This window comes from Nicotiana tomentosiformis, chromosome 8 (genome assembly GCF_000390325.3).
Source record: "Nicotiana tomentosiformis chromosome 8, ASM39032v3, whole genome shotgun sequence".
NCBI classification, from domain to species: domain Eukaryota; kingdom Viridiplantae; phylum Streptophyta; class Magnoliopsida; order Solanales; family Solanaceae; genus Nicotiana; species Nicotiana tomentosiformis.
Genome location: NC_090819.1, coordinates 103364912 through 103381689, shown reverse-complemented (window position 1 = coordinate 103381689; position 16778 = coordinate 103364912). Strand labels below are relative to the sequence as shown.

General features: G+C 38.5%; 1 protein-coding gene across 1 annotated transcript; it reads right to left on the bottom strand.

Annotated features, from left to right (window-relative positions):
- Nucleotides 1–16124: 16124 nt before the first annotated feature.
- Nucleotides 16125–16646, bottom strand: LOC138897926 (uncharacterized). Its single transcript, XM_070183950.1, has one exon. It carries the CDS (start codon nucleotides 16644–16646, stop codon nucleotides 16125–16127), a length of 522 nt encoding a protein of 173 aa, XP_070040051.1.
- Between the last annotated feature and the right edge of the window lie 132 nt (nucleotides 16647–16778).

Here is a 16778-nt window from a genome sequence, read left to right as displayed (position 1 = left end):
TTTCGGGGTTTATACCCTCAGCTCCAAGTTTAGAAATGTTACTTACCTTGAACAAGCCGAATCCAATGCCGAGCAAGATAAACAATACTTCGAAAATTCTATTTTGCGCGTATCAACCCCAAACGCCTTCTTATCTCCTCAATTTAAGCCAAACAATCTGTATCTATTAAAACAACGTGCAAATTAATCACAATTTACTCCAATGCTTACAATTTTACAATTTACAAAAAATTTCAACTCCGCTCGAAAAGTCGACAGTGGGTCCCACGTCTTAGAATTCGACGAAACTCCCAAAATCCGGCAACTCATTCAATTACGAGTCCAACCATACTAATTTTACTCAAATCCGACTCTAAATCGATTTTCCAAACTTGAAAATTTATTTTATGGAATTATAGATAATTCCTCTGATTTCCCTTGAAAAATCAATAATTTAACGCCGAAAATGAAGATTAATTCAAGAACACTTATCCCAAGTTGTGTGATGAAATTCCTCTCCATGGTCGCCCAAACCTAGCTCCAAAATCCGAAAAATGGGTAAAATGTTGAACCATCGAATATAAGGTATTCTGCCCAGCGTTTCCGCATTTGCGGACAGTAGGTCGCATCTGTGACCATCGCTCTGCGGAAAAAGTTGCGCTTCTGCGCACACCCCTGAAGGCCCGCCCTTTCGCTTTTGCGATCAAAAGCACCGCATCTACGGCCGCGCTTCTGCACAGATGGCTCCGCATCTGCGGCTCTTGCTCAGCACTGCCCAGTCCGCTTCTGCGATGGACTGCTCGCTTCCGTGAAGTCACTTCTACGACCAAGCTTCCGCAGAAGCAGTTGCATCAACAAATCCCAAATTCCAGCAGCTTCAACAAGGTTCCAATCAATCCGAACCCCGTCCGAAACTCATCCGAGCCACTCGGTACCTCATCTGAATATACCAATAAGTCTGTAACATAACACAGACTTACTCGAGGTCTCAAATTACATCGAACAACGTCGAAATTACAAATTGCACCTCGAATCGAACTTATAAATTTTCCAAATTTCCAAATTCTATATCTTGTGCCGAAACGTGTCAAATCAATCCGGAATGACTTCAAATTTTGTACACGAGTCATAAATGACATAATGGAGTTGTTTCAAATTTCCGGAATCGGATTCCGACCTCGATATCAATAAAGTCAATTTCCCGGTCAAACTTCCAAACTTTATATAGTATCACCTATAAACCTTTTTCCTATTTGATTGAGGTGATGATTTACTTGGGGTGCAAGTTTAATTCCAAAATTAAACTTTACCATACTATTTTATTGCAAAATATCAAATTCCCTTCCAAAGGGATTAACGACGTGACCAACGTCCTTAAGGACTTTGACGTGAAGATGCTGTCCAATTCCAAATTGGACTTCAAGAAATTATTTATTATTAAAATTACCAATCCCACTCTTATGGGATGAAATAACCGACGTTGACTTTCACGTCAATCCAATTCTTAATTGGATTGATCAAATTAATGAATTGGATTGATCAAATTAATCTTTATGAATCTTTTATATATATATATTTCAACCAAGAGATATAATTTAATTTTCTATTCCAAATAGAAAAGTTCAATTTGTTCACAATATTAATTATATTCTCTATGCTAGCAAAGAATATAATAATATTTTATTTGAACTAATAACTTTATTTATTTGACTAATTAAATTCTTTAATTCAATTGTCAAATAATAAGTTAACTAATCCTTAACAAAGATCAGAACACTCGTTCGTGTGCGACCCCATAGGTTCAATACCAAATCGGTAGTAAATTAATCATATCAATTTACTAATCAAGGGTGGCGTCTAGCAACACTCCTTAGCGGCCAGATAGAATGAAGTATACAATTTACTCTCACGAACCAGTAGAAGAATAAAGTAATATTTCCTTGTCTTTATAGCTCTGAGTCACCCTAGGATATGGTTCAACTGTCAAATCCTAATAGGCGACCAACTATGTGTGCATGTCAAATATAATCGACCATTGAACGACCTAAGAAACTCTTTTCTTCTTTTCATTCAATTGCCCTGGCCAAGGTTTTATTTGATCATTTATAATTTATGACAACATGTAGCTTAAATTCATTACCAAGAGTTGACAGATTCCATCTTGATCAAACACTAATTCTACAAGTATTTAGTTATACCCAATATCCTTTCAACTATCGCCCTAGGGCCATAGGTGTCAAGTATCAAAGCACAATAAATAACTTGTCAATTACTATGACGATCTCAGGTCAAAGGATCTTACATCACATTCTTCAAGAGAATATCCTATTGAGTCGGTTCAATGATCATATCTCTATATGCATCATCTATCTATGTAATTTAGTTAATGAGATCAACTAATCTTTATCACATAAAGACGATCACATAAATATTGATCTAACCGGATTACTAATGTCCAAATTAATAATCCTATGATCAAGGACAAAATTTAGATTAAATGGTAAGAGACTTTACTCTCATTGTTATGATCTCCATCACGATGACAAGTCTCAAAATTTAATCAAGGACCTTATTAAATTTATCAAGTAATTAATAAACTTTGATAAAAGAATATCAAATGCCATATATATATTTTATATCAAATAACGTTTACAAAAATATGTTTCAATCATCAAATATGAAATTGGATCTAGGACATATCTACTATATCCCTAACAATCTCCCACTTGCACTAGAGCCAATCGCTCTTGTACTTTATTCCCAATTTTCACTTGTGCTTTGCAAACTCCTTTGCGCCAAGAGCTTTAGTGAATGGGTCTGCAACATTTTTCTTTCTATCGACCTTTTGAATCTCAACGTCTCCACGTTCAATGATCTCTCTTATCAAGTGATACCTTCGCAAAATGTGTTTGCATTTTTGGTGTGATCTTGGTTCTTTTGCTTCAGCAATGGCTCCAGTGTTGTCACACAACAATGGAACTGCACCTTCTATTGAAGGAACCACACCAAGTTCAGTTAAGAACTTTTTCATCCATACAACTTCCTTAGCAGCTTCACTAGCTGTTATATATTCTGCTGCAGTCACTGAATCAACTACTGTAGCTTGTTTGGAACTTTTCCAATTCACTGCACCATCATTTAAGGTGAATATATAACCAGAAATAGATTTGCTATCGTCACTATCTGAAGAGAAACTTGCATCATTAATACCTTCAAGTTTCAACTCAGAATCTCCATAAATGAGGAATTGGTCTTTAGTCCTTCTTAAGTACTTAAGAATGGTCTTCACCACATTCCAATGTTCCTCACCGAGATTTGCCTGATATCGGCTAGTCACTCCTAGTGCCTAAGCCATATCAGGATGTGTACATGTCATGGTATACATGATAGCTCCGACTGCACTAGCGTATGGGATCCTACTCATGCGTTCTCTCTCTTCAGGTGTTTTAGGACAATCCTCCCTACTGAGAGTAATTCCAGTGCCTATCGGTAGATAGCCTCTTTTGGAATTATCCATGTTATACCTCTTTAAGGTGGTATCAATGTACAAAGATTGGGAAAGCCCAAGCAGCTTCCTTGATCTATCAACTATAGATCTTTATTCCCAATATATAAGTTGCTTCTCCCAAGTCTTTCATGGAGAATTGTTCAGATAGCCAAATCTTGGTACTTTGCAATGTTGGTACATCATTCCCTATGAGCAATATATCATCAACATACAATATTAAAAATATAATTGTGCTCCCACTAACCTTTTTATACACACAAGCCTCTTCTTCGCATCTAACAAAATTGAACTTTTCAATTGTCTTGTTAAAATGAATATTCCAACTTCGAGAAGCTTGCTTTAGTCTATAAATGGATCTCTGTAGCTTGCAAATTTTATTATGATCAGACGGAGATGTGAAACCTTTAGGTTGTGTCATGTACACATCATCTTCTAGCTCACCTTTAAGGAAAGTTGTTTTCACATTCATTTGCCATATTTCATAATCATTGTATGCTACTATATCAAGCAAAATCTGAATTGATTTGAGCATTGCCACGGGAGAGAAAGTCTCATCATAGTCGACTCCTTCTTTCTGACGATATCAATTCGCAACGAGACGGGCTTTGTAGGTCTCCACCTTTCCGTCTACTCCAATCCTTTTCTTAAAACCCCGTTTACAATCTATAGGTTTTATATACTTTGAAGGTTCAACTACTCGATTTTCCTTCATGGATTCCATTTCGGATTTCATGACCTTTCTCCATCTCTCATAGTCAAAACTTTGTATAGACTCTTCATAGGTCTTAGGGTCATCATCATTATGATCAACCTCATTTGATACATCATATTTGACCATTAGATTTAATCTAGTTAGTACATGACAATCTCGTGTAGACCTTCTAAAAGGTGCTTGTACAACTTGTTCACCTTGTGTTGGATTTGGTTGTTGTTCAATTTGATTTGGAACTGGTTCATTAACCTATTCTTGAACTACATTTAGTTCTTGAACTTCAACCGCTGAAGATGGCAACTTCCTTGACAACTTCAAAACATCCAATAAAAGTTCTTCAACTTGTGTCTCATGATCTTGATTTTGTGTTGATTAATTAGTTTCTTGAACTTTATCAAGTTCTATTTCTTCAATATAATTACCTTCTAAAATAAAAAAATTCCCTTCCCAAAAAGGTTGCTCCTCTAGCCATAAACACCTTATGGTCAGAAGGGTGATAGAAATAATATCCCATTGGCTCTTTGGGATACCCAATGAACCTACACTTATCAGATCTTGAGTGACTACAATCTCTTAACATAAGTTGGACAATCCCAAATTTCAATATGTTTAAGGTTAGGCTTACGTCCTTTCTATATCTCATATGGTGTTGTAGAGTCTAACTTAGTGGGAACTTTATTAAGTAAGTATGTTGCTGCTTCCAAAGCATATCCACATAAATTTATTGGAAGATCAGTAAACCTCATCATAGATCTAACCATATCTTATAAGGTTCGATTCTTTCTTTCAGACACACCATTGTGTTGTGGTGTTCCTGGAGGTGTCCACTGTGAGAGAATCCCATTCTCTTTGAGATACCTAGTAAAATTTTCACTAAGATATTCTCCACCTCTATCAGACCTTAGTACTTTAATACTTTTACCAGTCTGTTTCTCAACTTCACTACGGAACATTTTGAACATTTCAAAAGATTCAAATTTATGTTTCATAAGATACACAAATCCATATCTTGACATATCATTAGTGAAGGTGACAAAGTAAAAATATCCACCTCTAGCTTGAATTTTTTTGGGCCCACAAACATCTGTATGAATTAGTCCCAATAATTTAGAAGCTCTTTCTCTACTTCCAGTAAATGGAGATTTGGTCATTTTTCCGTTGAGACAAGATTCACAAGTTGGATATGATTCAAAATCATACTTGTCAAGGTACCCTTCCTTGTACAACTTGTTAATTCTTTTCTCTCCAATATGACCAAGCCTACAATGCCAAAGGTATGTATGATTTGCTTGATCATCTCTTTTCTCTTTAGACTAGAAATATGCATAATCGAATTTGCATTTACATTAGGTATGACATAAATATTATGTTGGAGAAAGTCATTCACATATAAATCATTACCATAATGAATAGAGCAAATACCATTTCCTATATATACGCTTGTCCAACATAGAAGTTGAAATTATGTTTGAAATAAATTTAGGAACATAATAACAACCATCCAGCATAAGAACTTTGCTCGAAGGCATTATTAAAGAAATTGATCCTACAACTATGGCTGCAACTTTTGCACCATTTCCAACTTGTAGATTAAATTCTCCTTTCTTCAGCCTCCTACTTATCTTGAACCCTTGCAACATATTACAGATGTTATAACCACTACCAGTATCTAATACACACAGTGAAGAAATAGTATGTAACGACCCGGCCGGTCGTTTTGAGCATTTCAGCCTCGTTCCCCCATTTAATGCTCCATTTGTACTTTATAGTTGTTGTATGACTTATCGGGTTAGTTAGTTCGGGTCCGGAGAGAATTTAGAGTGAAATGAGACACTTAGTCTCTTAAATGAAAAGCTTAAGTTGGAAAAGTCAACCGGATGTTGATCTATGTGTAAATGACCTCTGATTCGAATTATGATGATTCCAGTAGCTCCGTATGCTGATTTTGGACTTAGGAGTGTGTCAGGAAAGTTATTTAGAGGTTCGTAGTGGAATTAGGCTTGAAATGGTGAAAGTTGAATTTTCGGGAAGTTTGACCGAGGGGTTGACTTTTTGATATCGGGGTTGGAATCCGATTCTGGAAATTGGGATAGGTCCGTAATGTGAAATGTGACTTGCGTGCTAAATTTGAGGTCAATCAGACGTAATTTGATAGGTTTCGGCATCGGTTGTGGAAGTTGAAGTTTTAAAGTTCATAGATTTTAAATTGGGGTATGATTCGTCATTTTGATGTTGTTTGATGTGATTTGAGGCCTCGAGTAGGTTCATGGTATGTTTTAGGACTTGTTGGTGTATTTGGTTGAGGTCCTGTGGGCCTCGGTGAGTTTCGGATGGTTAACGGATCAAATTAGGACTTAAGGAAAATGCTGGAATTGCTGCCTCTGGTGTGATCGCACCTGCGAGGGTCTTGGCCGTAGGTGCGATGCCGCATGTGCGGTGTGGTTGGCGCAGATGCGGAACTGGGGCTGGCTTGGGCGAACGCAGGTGTGGAGGGTAATGCGCATCTGCGAGCCCGCAGATGCGAGAAGGGCGCCGCAAATGCGAGGATTTGGAAGGCTGGCTGTGTTCGCAGGCGCGCAATTCTTCCGCAAAAGTGGATGCGCAGGTGCGAGCCCAGGCACCGCAGGTGCGGAAATGCATGGGCAGTGTTTAAAATGAAGGTTTCCGAGATTTTTCTCATTTTGGATCTCGATTTGGACGACTTTGGAGAGGAATTTTTCAACACAACTTGTGGTAAGTGTTCTTGACTCCCTTGTGATTATATTTCATGAATCTATCTTTAGTTTTAGCAATTGGTTGATGAATTTAAAGAGGAAATTGGGGGTGTTGGCCTAAAGTTCATAAAACGAATTTTTGAGTTTTGAACATCAATTTGGAGTCGGAACTGAGTGAAATTAGTATGGTTGAACTTGTAATTGGATGGGTTGTCGGATTTTGTGAGTTTCGTCGGATTCCGAGACGTGGGTCTCACAGGCAATTTTTGGAGTGTAATTTCAGATTTTGTGGGAAAATATTAGTATTTTTATATGGAATTAATCCCTATAATTATGTGGACTGAATCAAATTTATTATGGTTAGATTTGAGCCGTTCAGAAGTTGATACGCGTAGAATGAGATTTTTGGAGCATTTGGATCTTGCTCGGAATTGGATTCGTCTTGTTCGAGGTAAGTAACTCTTCTAATCTTGGAGCTGAGGGTATGAACCCTGAATATATATATTATGTAAATTGTTGGGAAGTGACGCACATACTAGGTGACGGGCGTGTGGGCGTGCACCATAGAAATTGTGACGAAATTGGTTCCGTGGAATTTTGTAGTCATAATCTTGGTATTTTCCACGCAGTTTTATGTGTTAAAGAAATTGAGCTGAGAATCATATTAAAAATCATGTGAGGCTATGTGCCAGTATTATTGAGACCCTCAAAGGTCATATTGCTGTGAATTATTTGTTTAAAATGAAATTTTATACTCAGTCATATTCATTTCATTGCATATCATATCTCAGTCCCTGTTATTTATTGATACATCATATCATCATTTTTGGGATATTTTCATGACATTGTGAGCCCATGAGAGAGAGATTAGAGAGATTGATGACTAAGGGAGGCCGGGAACTTGATTGTGAGGATATTATTATGTGGATCGGGGATGCCCACCTGCAGCAGGCCTTATACGCTTTATATAGCACGTGAGTTGTCCGTGCGGTTTATAGCGCTTGGGCTGAAGGAGCCCCTCCGGAGTCTGTACACCCCCTAGTGAGCATGGTTGATATTATTGAGGGATGTATCTTCCCTGTACATGGATCTTGTCCAAAGTATTATATACCTGGAGATGGATATTTTCCACGGGTTGGATTGGCCCTACTCGGTACTGAGTGACTGATGATCAGTTGATGTGTATATTCCGGGATGGATCTTCCTGGGCCGGATTGGCCATATACAGTACCGAGTGATGGGCATGATGAGTGAAATGTGTGAGAAAGTGAGATTGAGTACTCTGAGAGTGTGAGTACATGAGTTCATCTCTAAGATACATTGCATTGATATGCACACATGACATACATGTATAGAGATGTATTTTTCTCATGATGTACGGTATCACATCATTCATAATTTTTCACACATGTTGGCAGATGGGCATAGTGATACATTTTTTTACACTGGTTAACTAGAAAGAAAATGAAACATCTTATTTATTATTGAAAGGATTTTTGGAAAAATTATTGTTTTCAAACTTATTCATATATTTGGCAACTCTGGTACACGATTTGGGTTTTCATTGATGTACATGAAAGGAAGAATTATTTTCAGAAATCATGTTTTGTTGAGCATTTGATTGTTGAGTTATTTCTGGTATTATTTGCTTTATGTTGTTATAAACTGTTGTTGGTTATGGGAGTTGACCTTGGTACAAGCTCGTCACTACTTTCAACCTAAGGTTAGGTTTGTTACTTATTGAGAACATGGGGTCGGTTGTACTCATACTACACTTCTGCACCTTGCGTGCAGATATTGGCTGCTGATATTGCTGTGATCGATGGGAGCTGGACTGAAGATGTACCTGCGTCCCGGCTATAACTACCTCTTGTTCGTGGTAGCTTTAGATCTGTAAAACTATGTTTATATACTATTCAAATAGACTATGTATTCATTTCATTTCCACTTTGTAAACTCTATTCTTAGAAGCTCTTGATTTGTACTATCAGTTCTTGGAAAATGTATAAGATTAAGATATTTCATTACTTAATTGCGTTATAAATTATTATTGGAATTGGTTAGTGGTTAATTGGCTTACCTAGTGGGTTGGGTTAGGTGCCATCACGACTAGTCGGATTTTGGGTCGTGACAAAGTGGTATTAGAGCTCTAGGTTCATAGGTTCTACAAGTCATGAGCAAGTGTCTAGTAGAGTCTTGCTGATCGGTATGATGACGTCCATACTTATCTTCGAGAGGCTACAGGGCATTTAGGATAATTTCCCATCTTTCTTTCTTTATCGTGCGTAATTGATCCAGCTTGAAATATAACTCTTTGAATTCCTTCCACGCATTCGTGTGCGCATGTGAGCACTCGGTATCAGCTGTATGTCGCCGGCTTGTGATTTCAGGGATGACGTGCAAGATGTGTATTCTGTGTTTTGGTGATGGGCCAGTCTGGAGGACTTGAGGCCAGGTTTAGACAGCAGCTTAGACTCGGTAGCTTTAGTTGTAACTTGTACATTTGGACTCATATGTCCGGTAATGTCCCTACGAGTGGAATTTGTGGCTCGATGAGCGGTAGAATGGATTTGTGATGAGTATGATATGACTACGGGATGTGATAAGACGATTTGAATGTGATGAGAGGTGTTTCCTTGAAATGTAAAGGAAGGGCCATTTGGGTGCTTGATTTTCGTTTTGATGTGACGTACAGTCTCGAGTATGAATGTTTTGAAGGATTTTTCACGCTGTTAAATTGTGGGACAGATTAAAGTCTCATGTCTTGTTAATAAGTTTGGACTCATAAAGATTAAGTGATTGCATAGTATTTGTGGCTGCGAAAGGGTATAACAAGATACCAATTTGAGGCTAAGCAGGTGGGTTATCCCTTGCGGAGTAATCTATGTAGGTGTGTTCCTTATAATGCGAATAGAGAGAGTTTCTTTTCTGCCAGTGGGGCGTATGTGTTGAGACTTGAATTTGAATCTGGTTGAGAAAGTTGTCTTGAGTGTTAAGAGAATGCATGCGAGCTTAGCGGACGATTGCGGTATTTTATGGTTGGCGTGGTATGAGCTTGAGAAGAATTTTCGTTGAACTGACTGAAGTATTATGACAGTAATAGAGCATGGATATTATGAGTTATCGAGTGTTTAAATTTATAGCATTGAGCCAAGTGGGGGAGTCTGTTATTGACAATTTAATTCATAGTTATGTGTTGTGGTCTGAAGTATACTTGAGAATCAGTGATGATTTGCAGAGGTGGAGTTCGAGAATGACTCGAGTAAGGAAATTTCTAGATACGTGTATATTGCACTTTATGAGTATATGAAAATCGTGGGATGAGTGAGTTATTATTTGTGAATGATGTAAGGTGCACGGAGTATGAATTTGATAGGCGGCATTAAAGTAGAGTTACTTCTTTGAGTGTTGTTGTGCTAATGGGGCACGTGTCTTTTGGCCCATTTGGGCGGTGTAATTTGGATTGAGCAAAGTGGGTGACTCTCGAGAAAGTTCCAATAGGTCCGAGGTTTACATATAGCAATTGAGAATTCCTCCGGACTTGTGTATGGATAAAATCTGAGATTTGCATTTGATGGTGCCTGGACTTACGGAAATTCTGTATGACTATGGATTCTATATTTTAGTATAAGGAAGGTAAGAAGAACAATTTTAAATTCACAGGTAAGAAGAACAATTTTAAATTCACATAAGGTATTTTTAGAGTGAGTGTTATAGTTGTGGTATTTGTGGAGGTGCTTAAGAAGAATACAGTTGCTTAAGGGTCGTAGGGCATTGTGGTTCTATGCTAGGGTTTGTGGGGTGAGTTGTGGTTAAAGATTGTGGTGTTTTAGCAAGGAGAAGTATCAATTTGAAGATAAATTCAGAAGGGACTCGGAGAAATAGGTCAGCTTGGTGGTAGGTTGGATCAGTATGGTAATGGATATGATTGGTTCTTGGGGTGCTTATGATGTGGGGGTTTTCTACAGGTGCCTTGTGGCAATACTCTTGGGTTTGGCGACCTGCGTGGCTTGGTTGAGTTAGAGAGATTCAGTTTTGATGGCTTGATTATGTGCAAATGGATCCCAAGGCATTCTCGAGGATTTCTACCACGGTTTGAGATGGATATTTCCTACCGGCCTGAGGAGCATGTTGAGTATTGTGATTTTCTACCAGATGGGATCAAATGGAAGGCTTCTGGTTGATCAGATATGTATTTTACTTGTGAATCAGAATGATTATGAGGTTTTCGAATTTTTCATATGATGGCATGATAGATGCGGTATGTGGTGTGGGAGTAAGGTTTGCGTGTACAAGGTCATGGTTCAGTTTTGAAGGAGAGGTCATAAATTTTTAGATGGTATGGACGTTTTTCGATGTCTAGATAAATGTTATAACTATTTGGTATTGCGTGAGTAGAGTGTACATTTCAGAAGGCGCACTATGTTTTGAATTATGGATATTTCATAGGTGTTGCGGCATTCTCCTAGTTGATCGACTGCTGATATTCAAATTTTGCTATGTGGCATGGAAGAATTTTAGAAGTATTCCTTATGGGATGATTGTGTATGAGAGATGTGTTAGACATTCTGGCGGTGGAGTTGGGATCGAAAATGGTGATTCGTGTGTTCTATGGATTTGGAGACCAGGAGTTGTCAAGAGCAGATTATTTCATGGTTGCGGACTGTGAAATCATGGCCGAAGCTAGCTAGATAATAGTATGTATTATGACTCGGTCTTTGTGGATTTTCGGAGGGTTGTTTATCTATTTGTGGGTAACCAGAGTTAATTTGGGGGTTCATTGGTAGGCCCAATTAGGATGTGTATTCTACACCGAGTCGGATTAGTTGGCTCCACACTACTATTGTTGAGGGATATGCCGTTCGGTTGGCGTTGGACTTATTCATGTTCTGAATGATCTATGAGTTACTCTTCTATGCTACGAGGAGTTGTGATACATTGGTTATATGCACACATGGTGCGGTTCTATTGGGGGCCTTATGGCTGAATTTGAGCGAGATGAGTATTTGGGTATTGCATGATTGATTGCATATTGTCTATGTTCTCTCAGGTTTTGTAATGGCATTGTGTCATTTGACTCTCCGTGGTTATTGATTTTGAGCAGGGTGGCTCGAGGTATATAATATGGACCAGCGTTTGGATGGGGTCACGCGTTGCAGCGGAGTTATGTTAAGGTATGAACCTTGTGTTAGAATCGTGTAATGGTTCTACGGTGTGTGATGTATTTTTAGCATTTCGTTGTGGCAGTACTTGTTAATCTTGTGGGGCAGTTCTCTCATTTGAGTCATTTTCCATGACTGAGTACATTTGAATTATTGCGTATTGGCGTAGTGATGGCACGGTTTGTGGCTCTGAGTTATATTGGTGTGGCATGTTTGTGGGATAGTTGTGCTTAATAATATATGGTCATTAGACCTAGAATAGGTACTATCAGGTTTGAAACGGTATATTTGGGAGGATAATATTGAAAGTCAGCTTAGAAAGTGATTATGGACTTATTTATTTGATAAGGGGTTACAAGATTCTGCGTGTTTCTTTTACTATCAATAGTGTACGAAGGTTTTGGGATGAAGTTTGGTTTGATATAGGGTTTATTACTAGTACTTGGTTGGTTTGGAGTAGTTACTGTGATCAGGAATGGTGCTACGAGCATGTGAGTTGTGTAATATGTTAGGTGATTATATCTGTGGTTATGGTTATGGCTCGATGCAGCGTGTTCAGACTCATACAATGTGTAAATGTAAGATTCGTGTCTTGAAAAGAAATCCTGAAAGTTGGGAATTGAATTCCAAGGTTTTCGGGCTAAGGTTAAATTAAAGATTATCTATTGTATTGTGCTGTCAGGCCTATGTGGAATAGGGTGACGTGGGATCACCCCCGAGTACGTGCATGGTAATATGGAATAGTGATTTGATGGCTTGGAAACAGCTCTTGGCACGTTCGAGGACGAACGTATATTTAAGTGGGGGAGAATGTAACGACTCAGCCAGTCATTTTGAGCATTTCAGCCCCGTTCCCCCATTTACTGCTCCATTTGTGCTTTATAGCTGTTGTATGACTTATCAGGTTAGTTAGTTCGGGTTCGGAGAGAATTTAGATTGTAATGAGACACTTAGTCTCTTAAATGGAAAGCTTAAGTTGGAAAAGTCGACCGGATGTTGATCTATGTGTAAACGACCTCGGATTCAAATTCTGAGTATTCCAATAGCTCTGTATGGTGATTTTGGACTTATGAGTGTGTCCGAAAAGTTATTTGGAGGTCCGTAGTGGAATTAGGCTTGAAATGGCGAAAGTTAAAATTTTGGGAAGTATGACCGAGAGGTTGACTTTTTGATATCGGGGTCGGAATCCGATTCTGAAAATTGGGATAGGTCCGTAATGTGAAATGTGACTTGTGTGCAAAATTTGAGGTCAATCGGGCGTAATTTGATAGGTTTCGGCATCTGTTGTGGAAGTTGAAGTTTCAAAGTTCATAGATTTTGAATTGGGGTATGATTCGTCATTTTGATGTTGTTTGATGTGATTTGAGGCCTCGAGTAGGTCTGTGGTATGTTTTAGGACTTGTTGGTGTATTTGGTTGAGGTCTCGGGGACTTCGGATGAGTTTCGGATGGTTAACAGATCAAATTCGAACTTAAGGAAAATGCTGGAATTGTAGCCTCTGGTGTGAGCGCACCTGCGAGGATCTTGGCCGCAGATGCGGTGTGGTTGGCGCAGATGCGGAACTGGGGCTGGCTTGGGCGAACACAGGTGCGAAGGGTAATACGCATCTGCGAGCCCGTAGATGTGAGAAGGGCGCCGCAGACGCAAGGATTTGGAAGGCTGGCTGTGTCCGCAGGCGCGCAATATTTCCGCAAAAGCAGATACGCAAGTGCGAGCCCAGGCACCGCAGGTGCGGAAATGCCTGGGCAGTGTTAAAAATGAGGGTTTCCGAGATTTTTCTCATTTTGGACATTTTGGAGCTCGGTTTGGGCGACTTTGGAGAGGAAGTTTTCCACACAACTTGGGATAAGTGTTCTTGACTCCCTTGTGATTATATTCCATGAATCTATCTTCATTTTTAGCAATTGGTTGATGAATTTAAAGACGAAATTGGGGGTGTTGGCCTAAAGTTCATAAAATGACTTTTTATGTTTTAAACATCGATTTGGAGTCAGAATTTAGTGAAATTAGTATGGTTAAACTTGTAATTGGATGAGTTGTCGGATTTTGTGAGTTTCGTCGGATTCTGAGACGTGGGTCCCACGGGCAATTTTTGGACTGTAATTTTGGATTTTGTGAAAAAATATTAGTATTTTGATATGGAATTAATCCCTATAATTGTGTGGACTGAATCAAATTTATTGTGGCTAGATTTGAGCCGTTCAGAAGTTGATACGCGTAGAATGGGATTTCTGGAGCATTTTGATCTTGCTCGGAATTGGATTCGTCTTGTTCGAGATAAGTAACTCTTCTAATCTTGGAGCTGAGGGTATGAACCCCAAATATATGTATTATGTGAATTGTTGGGAGGTGACGCACATGCTAGGTGACGGGCGTGTGGGCGTGCACCATAGAAATTGTGACGAAATTGGTTCCGTGAAATTTTGTAGTCATAATCTTGGCATTTTCCATGTAGTTTTATGTGTTAAAGAAATTGAGCTGAGAATCATATTAAAAATCATGTGAGGCTATGTGCCAGTATTATTGAGACCCACAAAGGTCATATTACTGTGAATTATTTGTTTAAAATAAAATTTCATACTCAGTCATATTCATTTCATTGCATATCATATCTTAGTCTCTGTTATTTATTGATACATCATATCATCATTTTTGGGCTATTTTCATGACATTGTGAGCCCATGAGCGAGAGACTGGAGAGATTGATAACTGAGGGAGGCCGAGAGCCTGACTGTGAAGATATTATTATGTGGATCGGGGATGCCCGCCTGCAGCAGGCCTTATAGGCTTTATATAGCACATGAGTTGTCCGTGCAGCACGTGAGTTGTCCGTGCGGTTTATAGCGCTTGGGCTGAAGGACCCCCTCCGGAGTCTGTACATCCCCAGTGAGCGTGGTTGATATTATTGAGGGATGGATCTTCCCTGGATATGGATCTTGTCCGAAGTATTATATACCTGCAGATGGATCTTCTTCACGGGCTGGATTGGCCCTACTCGGTACTGAGTGACTGATGATTAGTTGATGTGTATATTCCGGAATAGATCTTTCCTGGGCCGGATTGGCCATATACAGTACCGAGTGATTGGGCATGATGAATGGAATATGTGATATGTGAGAAAGTGAGATTGAATACTCTGAGAGTGTGAGTACATGAGTTCATCTCTTAGATACATTGCATTGACATGCACACATGACATACATGCATAGAGATGTATTTTCCTCATGCTGTACGGTATCACATCATTCATGATTTCTCACACATATTGGCAGATGGGCATAGCGATACATTTGTTTACACTGGTTATCTGGAAAGAAAATGAAACATCTTATTTATTATTGAAAGGATTTTTGGAAAAATTATTGTTTTCAAACTTATTCATATTTTTGGCAACTCCGGTACACGATTTGGGTTTTCATTGATGTACTGCAAAGGAAGAACTATTTTCAGAAATCATGTTTTGTTGAGCATTTGATTGTTGAGTTATTTCTGGTATTACTTGCTTTATGTTGTTATGAATTATTGTTGGTTTTGGGAGTTGAACTCTGACCTTGGTACAAGCTCGTCACTACTTTCAACCTAACGTTAGGTTTGTTACTTATTGAATACATGGGGTCGGTTGTACTCATACTACACTTCTGCACCTTGCGTACAGATGTTGGCTGCTGATGTTGCTATTATCGATGGAAGCTGGACTGAAGATGTACTTGCATCCCGGCTGTAGCTGCCTCTTGTTCGTGGTAGCTTTAGATCTGTAAAACTCTGTTTATGTACTATTCAAACAGACTGTGTATTTATTTCATTTCCGCTTTGTAATCTCTATTCTTAGAACCTCATGATTTATACTACCAGTTCTTGAGAAATGTATAAGATTATGATATTTCATTACTTAATTGCTTTATAAATTGTTATTGGAATTGATTAGTGGTTAATTGGCTTACCTAGCGGGTCGGGTTGGGTGCCATCACGACTAGTCAGATTTTGGGTCGTGACAAGGAGTAGCTAAAGAAACCTTGAAAATATTTTTCATTAATGTCTCACATTTTTTCTTATCCTTTTAGAGTTACAAGATACTCCTTGCAGTTTCTCTTCCAGTGCCTATTCTTCTTACAATGAAAACATTTAGCATCATATACTGACTTCAAGATCAAATCTCCAGAAAGCTCTTTACCAAGCTTGTACCCCAACTTCTCAAGTTCTTCGGTAAGATCAATCACAAGATTGACATGGGGTCCAACTGGGGAGTTATCAATGTCCAACTGTGTATCAACCATTTTCTTAAGATATTCAATGATTGCAGTTGGATCCATATTTTGATGTTTCCTCTGGAGTTCAGAACTCATAGAAACGAGAATGATACGTTTAATAACAAGGCATTCTTCCAAGTATTTCTGATAAACCTTGGTGCCTTCAACATTATTCTCTGGTGGGACTAGCTTTGCAGTCTTATCGATCACATCAATGAGCTTTTTATGCACAAGAACAATTCTCAAATTTCTATACCAGTCATTAAAGTTTAGTCCTACCAACTTGTTAGTCTCAAGTATTTCACGCAATGATATAACAGACATATTGAGAAATCTAAAATGCAATAATACAAGAACATATTTGTATATATCATAAAGACATGGACTTTTATCTAAATAATATTTCCACTAATTATTTTAAACTATTTACCTTCATTATAGTCTAAGAAATCATTA